Consider the following 12,099-nt stretch of genomic DNA (forward strand, 5'->3'; position numbering starts at 1 on the left):
AAGCCCGTCACCAAAAGTGTTGCGAAGCTCCAGTCCTGCCGCCATCTTGTTCCTCCAACAGAGGACACTGAGCAGGAAATGCAGACACGATTGGCCTGGACTGGTGTCTGAGGGGGAAGAATCTGGGGTGCTGCATGTGGGGGCAACCCCCGCTCTACAGGCACGCCAGCCAGAAGGTTGGCTGTGGCTAACAGGAACTAGCCTAGAAAATCGGCAGGGTCGCTTGCTCCAGGTGCGGTTTGGGGGGAGGGGGGGATGGTTGCATACCCCTCAGTAGAGGTGAAACCTCAGACGGGGGCCAGCTTGCCCCAATGTGCTGCACCTGACCTGCACTGCCAAAGGCTTGCAGAGCTGGATGGGAGGCTGACCAGGTAGCCTCCTGCAATTAAGCACAGAGGCTCCGGAGGAAACACAAACTGAGGCAGAAGGTATGACTGACATTTCAATAATGGTGGACTATTGGGTTTCCTGTTTCAGGTGGGAGAAGCCTCTCAGATGCTGCCCTGGAAGACTATTATGAAAGAAAGAAAGAAAGAAAGAAAGAAAGAAAGAAAGAAAGAAAGAAAGAAAGAAAGAAAGAAAGAAAGAAAGAAAGAAAGAAAGAAAGAAAGAAAGAAAGAAAGAAAGAAAGAAAGAAAGAAAGAAAGAAAGAAAGAAAGAAAGAAAGAAAGAAAGAAAGAAAGAAAGGACAAAATACTGATTTGAATTTCTCATTTACTTTCCATTCTGTCAATTGAAAAGTAAACTGTTTTCTATTTCTATAAGCATTCTTAATTTACAGCTCTTTTCACACCTGCCTAAATGTTTTGCACAGTGCTGTAAATCTTTATTTTTAGAACCAATTCTAATAAATGCTTAATAAAATGTTCATTTATGCACATATTGTTACCTTCTTACCTCACAATCAATCCCTTCCTTAGCCAGCACATTGGCAGCCTCTATACAGTGACCCACAGGGCGAGAGTGAGCGACCAGAGTGATCTGACTGCCTGTAGACACAGTAAAGACATGTGATACATACAATGTATACAGTTCTTTTCCTTAGTACTGCTAATGCTTAGACTTCCAGGCCACCAGCAACCTCCCACCTTCACAATGATCCAGATGAATTTGCAGCGGCGCTCTAAGCTGAGACAGCGATCTCCCTGATGATTGCAGGGAAGGACGCTAGTGCACCATTCAGGTGTGTAAGAGCAATATGAAAGAGAAAAAAAAATGTGCCCCTCACCACCCCAGTGCATTAGTATGTAGATGAATGTAGCCCCAGCCAGCGCCACTCCAGACAAGCACCTCTGTGACCAAACCTCAATGAGCAGGGCGAAACAAGTCAGAGGGCTTGGCTAGAGCCACATTCATCTACATGCTAATGCACTGGGTTTGTGAGCAGTGCCTTTTCTTCTCTTTGAAAATCCCACCACAAGACTGGAAGTGAATGCTACTGTAAATGCACACGGGACAGTGAGGTTACTATCCATCAGTTTTCACTTTTGATCTGGTGAAATTTTTCTACTAGCAGGAATAAGATGTAGGGTTCTTGGAGGGCAGCAGCTAAAGTCTGAGGCTAGAACACTAAGTGTCAAAAAACTGGACAACGCCTCTTAACAGCGCGCTACTTGAAATACATCTAGCACAGACTGCAATCATGCGCTTAGCAATCAGGGAAAAATATAGTGACAGGGTCTCTAAGGGTGCAGTTTATCCCTATTCCCTTCACAGTTACTGTGTCCCGAGTGACAGAAATGGCAACCATATTTAAGGATTTATGTACAATAATTAGTTACAGAGTTCATAACCCTACTGTTAAGGAAAGGTTTTATGAATCGGTAGCAGACACTGAATAACTTCCTATACAGGTATTGACATAAAAAGGGGGCAGCAATGCTATAAAAAAAAAATTACATCCAGAAAGAAGATGTGCATACCTGGCCGTTCAATCTTTGCTTTACCAATAGGAATAACAAAGTCTTTAGACTGAGCATCCTCTGACAGTTCAAATGGAACACCATACATCAGTTCATTCTCCATAAAAACCACTGTAAAAAAAGAAAACAAACATTACCTCAGAGTCTATCGTACTTGTCTGCCTGAATCCCTGTCAGTCTGCTCACCTGGGTTATCATCCCGGATTGCAGCTTTCAGCAGACCCTTAGCATCTTCGGCATTCCAGGGACTCAAGACCTTTAGTCCTGGACAGTGCCCATACCAGGCGGCGAAGCACTGAGAGTGCTGAGCAGCCACACCGGCCGATGCTCCGTTTGGTCCTCGGAAAACGATTGGGACAGGGACGAGCCCGGCTGACATGTAATGAGTCTTAGCAGCAGAATTAATGACTTGGTCGATGGCTTGCATGGAGAAGTTAAATGTCATAAACTCACATACTGGCCTCAATCCAGCCTGTAGGAATATAAAGAGTTAATATACAAATATCTGCACTAAAGCAAATGGAAGTCACTGAACTGGAATGGACACATACCATAGCAGCACCAACAGCAATACCTGCAAATCCCATCTAGCAAAAAGAAAAAAAAAAAAGTCAGCATTAATACATAACATAGAAGAATATTACTTTTTGGCAACATTTGATAAACCACCTACACCAACGCTATGACAGCCTAATTCAGCAGCTAACACAAATTATAGTTTTACCAAAAAGTATGAAAATACTTCTGCTGCAGACAGCTCTTGGTTATTCTACTTTATTTTAAGAAATTTAAAACGAACAATCTTTCCCTAATAATTTTCCAGGACGGCTGCCTAATTGATTCCTCAATCTACAAGAAACGTGATCAGAAAAGCAGATAAAAGCGCTTTCTGCCAACATCTTCCATTAATGCCAAGTGAAAGGAACTCCCACCAACTGAGTAAGAGAAACCAATGGCTGGGCTATAGGAATGCTGTCCTGGAACATTCCCGAAAAGACCTGTTAATGGTGAACTAAACGTTAAAGACCAAGTTTAGTAAAGAATAAATCAATCAGCACAAGGGACATTAGTTGCAATCAATAGGATGTGTCCCTTGTACTGCTGTCTGCTCGGTTAGCTGAAAAAGAATTTCAGCTAACCGAGCAGACAGCGATGGGGATTAATAGAACTGAAGATGCTGTGACAGTCACTCCAAGAGTCCATGACTACACCCCGTCCTTTCCATTCAGCTCTTTCATTCATAAAAGCCGTACTACAGCACCTGGGAATAAAATGTGATCTATGAATAGATGGAGCTTCCCATTAATTGCCCGTTCTCTATCGATCACTGTGACAGAAAGAAGTTCTACTTTAGCACAGGGAATGACATATAGAGGGGAATTATTATTACCTGTCTGAGACTGTCTATCTTGTATGGCGCCCCTACACATAACCACCAATGAGTTTCTTTAATTTCTTTAATACACAACTTAGAAAATGAAAAAGCTGATTGGCTGTGCTCCAGCTGAGAAAGTTGGTCGCAGACAGTTTTAATTTATTCCCTCCAGATATCTGTGAACATGGCACAAGGACAGGGACCCAGAAGTACTCAGATGGAATTTGACCTGAGCAAAAAAATGCATTATCTAGTATATTTTTTAACACAAAAGAATTACCTCAGATATAGGAGTATCCATAACCCGTTTGTCACCATACTTCTTCCAAAGCCCCCTACTGATCTAAAAAGAGAGGGAGAAACGTTACTGCATGGATTCTGAAAAATAATAAAACACTGGGCACCTTTTTAAAGTGAGCCTGAACTCAAAAAGTGCAGACAGAGGACATCTAGAAATGTTAATTGTGCCTTAAAAGATTTACCTTCGGTCTTAAATGACTCCTGAAAAAAACTTCCTGTGTCTAAACAAATTCAAAGCTGTATACCTGCAGCTTGAGATCATCAAGGCCTTACACAGAGAGTGATATATTTTAAGCATTTCTTTCTTTTAATTTTGATGATTATGGCTTACAGCTAGTGAAAACCCAAAATTCAGTATTTTAGAAAATGACACAAGACCAATGGAAAAAAAGGATTTTTAATACAGAAATGTTGGCTTACTGAAAAGTATGTCCATGTACAGTATAGTATAGTATGCACTCAATACTTGGTCGGGGCTCCTTTTGCATGAATTACTTCATCAATTTGGCGTGGCATGGAGGCGATCAGCCTGTGACACTGCTAAGGTGTTATGGAAGCCCAGGTTGCTTTGACAGCGGTCTTTAGTTGGGTCTGAGGTCTTATCTTCCTCTTGACAATACCCCAAAGATTCTCTATGGCATAGGTCAGCAACCCGCAGCTCTTTTAAACCTTTGCCACGGCTCCGGGGCGAATGAGGGGAGGAGGCGCACTGTGCGTCACGCAGAGCCGCCGATTGGCGGCCTTCTGTGTGTCATCGGTGCGCATAGCAATGCGCCCCGACACTCCCCCACTGTGGCGCTGTCCTGGCTGTGATTGGTCCAGGCTGGACCAATCATAGAGGACATCCCGGGTGATGTCGCGTGGGGGGGGGGGGGGGGGCGATGCGTGCATTAGTCACGCACCGTCCCGTCGTCCCCTTCCCGCCCGCCGTCAGAGAGGAGGGCAGCGGCGCAAATGCAGGTCGAGGAAGAAGAAGAAGAATAAGAAGACGTCCGCCCGAGACCCGACTCCAGTCAGCAGCATGCCAGGCACGGTGATGGCAGGTAAGTGAAGTGATGCTTTAAGGGGGGCACGCAAGCATGCTGGTCACTACCATTGAAAGGGGCATGTACGCTGGTCACTACCATTGAAAGGGGCATGTACGCTGGTCACTACCATTGAAAGGGGGCATGTACGCTGGTCACTACCATTGAAAGGGGGCATGTACGCTGGTCACTACCATTGAAAGGGGGCATATATGCAGTGTTATATTTGTTTTAAATGTCGCAATGGTTTTGCGGCTCCCAGTTTTTTTTTTTCCCTTCGGAAACGGGTCCAAGTGGCTCTTTTTGTCTTAAAGGTTGCAGACCCCTGCTGGGGTTTAGGTCTAGTTTGCTGGCCAATCAAACAGTGATGCCATGATAAACCAGGTATTTGTACTTTTGGCAGTGTGGGCAGGTGTCAAGTCCTGCTGGAAAATTACACCAGCATTTCCATAAAGCTGGTCAGCAGAGGGAAGCATGAAATGCTGTAGACCAACACCAGCAGATGACATGGCTCCCCAAATCATCACTGACTGTGGAATCTTCACACTGGACCTCATGCAACTTGGATTCTGCATCTCTCCACTCTTCCTCCAGACTCTCAGGGCTTGATTTCCAAATGAAATGCAAAATATTTCATAATCCTTGATAATTTGGGGAGCCATGTCATCTGCTGGTGTTGGTCCACTGTGTTTTATCAAGTCCAAAGTCATCGCAGCCCTCTACCAGGAAATTCTAGCGCACTTCATGCTTCCTTCTGCTGACCAGTTTTATGGAGATGCTGATTTCATTTTCCAGCTGTACTTGACATGTAGAGATTGCAATGATCAAACTTGATGTGTTACTTTTGGGTCGTTTCTGTCACAGAGCCCAAAACCATCTGTGTTTTATCCATCTTAGACTCTAATGTAGCAGCCCTTGACAGCGATTTTATAGGCAAGAGGCTGGGCCACCCGGTTACGTCACCCAGTGGCACCTCCCCCCTTTTGGCGTCACATGACGTAACCGGGTGGCCTCACTCCTTGCCTATAAGAGCTGTCAAAGCTCAAGAGCGGCATACGGCAGGACGCTTCTTTGAATTTTTTTCTATTTTTCTGGTGTGGCAAACGTTGTGATGGATGATGGATTTACATTGAGGGACACTTTTTTTAAATAAATGACTTGTTAAAAACGGACTTTTGGTTTTATTTTTGTACACTTTTTTGGTGAATGGGTACGATGTACCTGATACCCATTCACATGGGGAGGGGGGGGGGGGGCCTACGCTGTTTTTCCATTTTCTATCTGTATTGCTTGGAGCCGACAATACATCACAGCCCAGTTTAAATTTACACATTAATGGGTCCCCCCAGGCACAATATTTAAACAAATTTTTCATTTTTATTGTTTCACGTTAAGCATTTTTAAAATCTCTTCTCCTGTAAAACTGATCGTTTAAAACATTTTTTTTTTTTTTGCATTGATACATGTCCCCCAGGGCAGTACCCTGGATCCCCATACACTTTTATGGCAATAACTTGCATAGAAGTCTTTAACCACTTCAATACTGGGCACTTAAACCCCCTTCCTTCACAGACCAATTTTTAGCTTTCGGTGCTCTCGCACTTTGAATCACAATTACTCAGTCATGCTACACTGTACCTAAATGAAATTATCAGAAGAAGCGAAAAAAAATAAAAAGCGAAAATTAGAAAATGTTTTTTTTTTTTTGTTTTTATTGTCTGTCTTAAAAGAGATCCAATAAAATCTAATTTTGTCATACATTTTAGGCCAGAATGTATTCTGCTACGTCTTTGGTAAAAAAAAAAAAAATCCTGATAAGTGTATGAAAATAAATTTAAATAATGCCACGCAATATAAAGTGCTCCGAAAACGTGTGTATATGTGCAAAATATAATCAATGACTATAAATAAATAATTACATAAATGAAGTGCATTCAATATTAATATGGTGACAATAAATAGATACTAAAGTGCATTCAATATTTGTAGTGACAATTAATCAAATATAAAGTGCATAACGTGCCAATATAACCAACAATAAATAAATCTGGTGGGAATGGGGATCCTCTGTGTGCTGCTCCTTTCCTTCCTAGAATTGGCAGTGATACAGTCCGGGCCCCTCCCCTACGCGTATGACACAGGGTCAACGTGACTTCCAAGGGGGATAGAATATTATATGGAAAGGAGCAGCACACAGAGGATCCCCCATTCCCACCAGATTGCCATCACATTCAACCAATAGAGATTGCTATTAAAGATGTTTTATGTTTGGTGCACTTGAAGCACTCACTAAATGCGAATACAATACGTTTTTTTATTCAATAAATATTGTTTGAAAGTTATAAGCACTATTGGGAGTCCCCCCATTTATTTCATGTGACATTGCATGGTAATATGAGAGACATCAACTAAGGTGAAATAACCCCCGAGAGGCTGACATACCACCGACTCCGCGAAAGGCGACCCTAAAGCCTCGCACACACGTACCGATTGTGGGCCGTAAAGATTCGGCCGACGACCGATCAGCCGATTGTCGGCTTGTTAGTATGATGCTTCCGACAGCGCATTTTCAGCCGAACAGAATCTGTCGTGCAAGCATTAAAGTTTTTGTTGGCCAACACCAGAACGGCCGATTGTTTACCAGTCAGTACAGATTTCGGCCGACAGACAGCAGATTTGCAAGACTGGGCATGCTCAGAAAAGAAAAAAAAGACAAGGAAAGTTAACCATCACATGACATCACTTCTGCAGTCGGCTGTTGTTGGCCGACAAAATTCGTGTGCAGTCTTTTGCACTTTTCAACAGACAAGACAGCCCTTGGACAAAAGACGGCCGATCGTTTGGCCGACGATCGGTACATGTGTACGGGGCTTAAGAGGGTAATCTGCGGTGTATGACCTAGCTTAGCCCGCTAGGTCACAGGAGTGTAGGTGAGAACCCAGACACGCAGGGTGTTGCGGTGGAGGTCACTACAGAGGTTGTTATTGAATGCACAGTTTTAATGGACTATTCATAGAAGTCTATGGGAAGTGTAATATCCGGTACTGAAAATTAGCACCAGGCACTTTTTGTAGCTTTTATTTGGAATATGGTTTACACTTGGATAATTCACTTATATTTATTAGTTTTCAAAAAATGGATTTTTGTAAAATCTTACCGTAAAATCCTTTTCTCTTAGCTCATTGACAGACGTAGTCCTCGGTGATACACCACCTTCGGGTTATGTTGCCTCCACAGGAGCAGGACTAGACAGGAAATTAAAAAGCTCTGGCCACACCCCTAGGGGCAGTCCCAGAGGGTATATCCTCTCTCTCTCTGCCTCAGCAAATCAGTTATGTGAAAAAGCAGTCTTTAGAGATTTTAACCCAACTCAAAAAAACAGAGGGGCGGGGACTACGTCTGTCAATGAGCTAAGAGAAAAGGATTTTACGGTAAGATTTTACAAAAATCCATTTTTCTCTAGCGCTCATTGACAGACGTAGTCCTCGGTGATACACCACCTTCGGGACGTCCCAGAGCAGTATCACAACTGAGGGGTGGGAAAATGAAATCAAATCCCAATCTAGAAGGCCCAACCGGTGCCAACTAGAAGTTTACAATGCTCATCCTTAATGATGAGACTCAACAAACGAGAGAAAAAAATTTTTTTTTTTTTTCAAACAGAAAAAAACCCTCGAGGTAGACCACCGGTCTGCTCAAATTGCGGCCTGCAAAACCTTGCGGCCAAATGAGGCATCCGCCGATGCCGTCACATCAATTTTATAGAATTTTGTAAAGGTATGTACCGACGACCAAGTGGCCGCCTTACATACCTGGACCACTGACGCCTGATGGCGAAAGGCCCAGGAAGTACTGAGCGCTCGAGTGGAGTGCCCCCCCACAACAGGGAACGGAGGACTCTGACCCTTAATAGAATAAGCCTGTACCACCGTTTGTCTAATCCATTTGGCAATGGTCGCGGCAGATGCAGGCAAACCCTTTCTGGGGCCATCCGTGATCACAAAAAGTGAATCCGTCTTACGGAATGATTCCGTAGCTTTCAGGTATACCCTGATTGCCCGAACCACATCTAAGGAATGCAACGCATGTTCCCGATGATGCTTGGGCTGAGGACACAAGGAAGGTAGTACAATATCTTCATTCAGATGAAAATCTGAAACCACCTTAGGAAGAAAAGATGGCTTAGGATGAAGTACTACCTTATCCCTATGAATCACTAGGTATGGGGACTGGCATGATAATGCAGCCAGTTCTGACACCCTGCGAGCAGAAGTAATAGCCACCAAGAAGACCACCTTCTGGGATAAAGTAAGCAAGGGAATCTCCCTGATGTTTTCAAAGGGAGGTTTCTGTAGAACCGACAAAACCAAATTAAGATCCCAGGGCGGTAAGGGCGCGCGGACTGGAGGAGCCAGGTGCCGCACCCCCTGGATGAAATTCCGCACCAAGGATTTGGTAGCTAAAGGTTTCTGAAAGAAGATTGCTAATGCTGAAACTTGACCCTTGATGGTGCTCAAGGCTAGCTTCTGCTCAACCCCTTGTTGCAAAAAGGCCAATATTCGAGACACCGAATAGGTACGTGGGAGGAAATCCTAAAGATTCGCACCACGCAATATAAGTCTTCCATGTGTGATAATAGACTTTGCTGGAAGTCGCTTTCCTTGCTTTAATAAGGGTAGGAATGACTGAAGTAGACAAACCTCTGTCCTTCAGTACTTGGGTCTCAATGGCCAGGCCATTAAAACCAGCGACTGTAAAGCACGAAGGTAAATTGGTCCTTGAGACCACAGACACTCCCTGAGACGAAGTTCCCACGGAACGTCTGCGACTAACATGTCCAAGTCGGCCAGGCCGGCTTGAGGAGGCCAGCCTAGAATTTCTAGGACCACTGGCGCTGATTGGATCTGAACCAGGCGTCCCTAGAGCTATCTGGCCCCGACCATCCGAGAAAGTCTGGTCGTTTTCTGTTCCCACACATTTATCAGATACCTGATAGTTATCAGGAAAGGTGATCTTTTCTGGTTGAACCTCAGGGACCGAAGTCACCCGACTAGAGGCTACTTGGCCTATCTGGTCAATCAGATCCGATTCCTGTGAGGTATCGGGACTAGTCTTAGGAAAAGGTAAAGGAAAAGATCTATTCAGGGAACGGTAACTACCGCTTCCTGTGGTACTTAAATGTTGGAAGGGAAGAATCGCACCGGTAGTAGTGGTTGATGCTCGATCTAATGTCCTGAATACCGGTGAAAACGTCCCCCCACCCTGAAACCGGGTGGGGGCGCACCTTCAGGCTGTGTACTCCTTTACTTCGGGTTTGGCTGGGTTGGTCCTCTGCTTGTCCGACCAGCCCTTCTTGAACCCTCCTGGAGGAGTCTTGCCTTTGCCGGGAGTACCAGCCGGGCGCCCTTTATGGGCGGTAAAGAAAGGTCCTCGCTTGTTGCGAGGTCCCTTAGCTTTTGCAGCCTGTGGCAAAAAAGTGCTCTTGCCCCCAGTGGCATCCTTAATGATTTCATCTAGGTTGGCCCCAAATAGACGATTCCCCTGAAAAGGGAGATTGGTCAAGGTCTTTTTGGAACCTAGGTCAGCTGACCAGCATTTTAACCACAGCACACGTCTGAGGATCACTGCTAACTTAGATGCATGCCCTAACAAGGGAGTAGTGTCCAAGGCTGCGTCACAGATAAACCGTAGCCCTTGTATGATCTGTTCCATCAAATCAGATGTCTCCTGGGGAATATCTTTTCCCCTAAGATCTTGGCGTACCATTTTCGCCCATTCCGTAAGTGTCTGGGAAACTAGACCAATAACAATTACTGGTCTAAATGCTGACCCTATCAGAGAAAAGATAGTGCGGGACTCTGCTTCTATCTTTCGATCCACCGGATCCTTAAAGGACGAAGTGTCCTCCACTGGAATAACCGTGGCTTTATTCAGCCTGGAAATAGGCGGATCCACGACTGATGGTACCGTCCATTTCTTAATGATGGATTCCTCAAACGGATAGCGTCTAGCAATACGCTTGGAAATAGTAAAGGTACGTTTAGAATGCTCCCATTCTCCTTTAATCTGATTACCAAAACATTTAGGTACAGGAAAAGCCTTCGCCGTCTTGATGGGCTTATTAGTCCCAACAGGCCTCTCTGTTTCAGTTGCCTCTGCCGGTAAAGCCTCAAGTTTTAAGGTTTCTTGCACTGCCACAACTAGTGCGTCCACCAATGCTTCTTCCTGAATTATAGCAAGAGAAGAAGCGTCCTCCTCACTGTCTGAGGGGGCTTTACCTGGGATAACAGCCCTTGCAGAGGAACCTGCAACTGCCGTGACCATCTCTGAATCTGAGTCAGAGGTGTCAGATAGTATAGGGGTAGGCGGGGGTCGCTTCCTTGACCCCCGTCCCTGACAGGCCGCCTCCACTCGAGCCACCATAGACTCCAAAATTGCTGTAAATGACTCTATACTCTGTGCACCGGCGGGTCCCGAGGCCCCCTCGAGGGAAACAGGTGGGGGAATATGTGTGGCAGGGTCCATAATAACTCCAGTTACTTCCTGGATAATATAATTCAAAAGTAAAGAAAAAAACTTTTTTTTTTTTTTTTTCTTTCTGACCCCCAGCGCCACAAAAAGCCCCTTAGTGTTACCTGCTAGGGATCCCTATCGATCGAGAGAGAGAGAGAGATAGACCCCCAGGCTCACCACTTGATGCTCAGAGTTAAACTGCAACAGCTTACAGCGCTGTCTTGACAAACAGGAAGTCTTTTGGCTGGCTGCCCAGGAAGAAAGGAGGCGGCTCCGCCCCTCTGCACGCCTTCCGGCGCCTCCCCCAAGCTCCACGAGGTGTAGGATCACCTCAAACATGGCCGCCCCCATGCTGGAGACACGAGGCTACGCCAAAATGGCGGCTCGTGCGATCCAGCAAAAAAAATGGCGGCGGCCTATACTGAATAGCGGTGTGCTGCAGGGCACACAACACTCTCTCTGCATGGGGATATGGCGTGGTTGGCGGTACCGGCCCTGGCGGACCGCATGGCCGTTCGGGAGGCCTGCTAATAGCTGGAGATCCGATTTGGAAGGCAGTCTACATGTCCGTGGCTTCTGACTGGTAGGTAGCTTATACTTAACCCATAAGATTCCCAGAATGCCACAGATTACATCTTTAAAACATGTATACAATAGATAGTTAGCTCCCAAACCAAGCCTCCTGGCTTTTGCACACATAAAATCACACTCAAAGTAGGAGGATTTGTGACATGTTATAGGATAGAAAGGACTCTTTCTTACCATACAGAGAGGGGCCCGCGTTCACCACCAAACCCGTCAGGGAAAAAGGGGGAACATACTACTCACCATACCGGAACCAGGCGGGCACCAACTCCTGACAGTACCCCTCTCCACCGGGGCGGGAGGGCTGTCGACCGATACGGACGCCGTGACTCATGGTCTTTGGCGTTTCAGCGAGACGTTTAACTCGCGGGTTCAGTCC

At 45.4% G+C, this 12,099-nt stretch overlaps 1 protein-coding gene across 1 annotated transcript in view; it reads right to left on the reverse strand.

Moving 5' to 3' along the window:
* Positions 1 to 12,099, reverse strand: part of PDHB (pyruvate dehydrogenase E1 subunit beta) — a 58,227-nt gene that overhangs the window by 32,023 nt on the left and 14,105 nt on the right. Inside the window, exons 4-8 of the mRNA XM_082266650.1 lie at positions 3,578 to 3,640; positions 2,474 to 2,509; positions 2,109 to 2,394; positions 1,923 to 2,033; positions 898 to 989 (exon numbers count right to left, since the gene is read on the reverse strand). Of these exons, the coding sequence (XP_082122776.1) occupies positions 898 to 989; positions 1,923 to 2,033; positions 2,109 to 2,394; positions 2,474 to 2,509; positions 3,578 to 3,640 (588 nt within the window). The remainder of the gene's footprint in view (positions 1 to 897; positions 990 to 1,922; positions 2,034 to 2,108; positions 2,395 to 2,473; positions 2,510 to 3,577; positions 3,641 to 12,099) is intronic.

This window comes from Pelophylax lessonae (genome assembly GCF_965119305.1).
Source record: "Pelophylax lessonae genome assembly, chromosome: 8".
In the NCBI taxonomy this organism is placed as follows: Eukaryota; Metazoa; Chordata; class Amphibia; order Anura; family Ranidae; genus Pelophylax; species Pelophylax lessonae.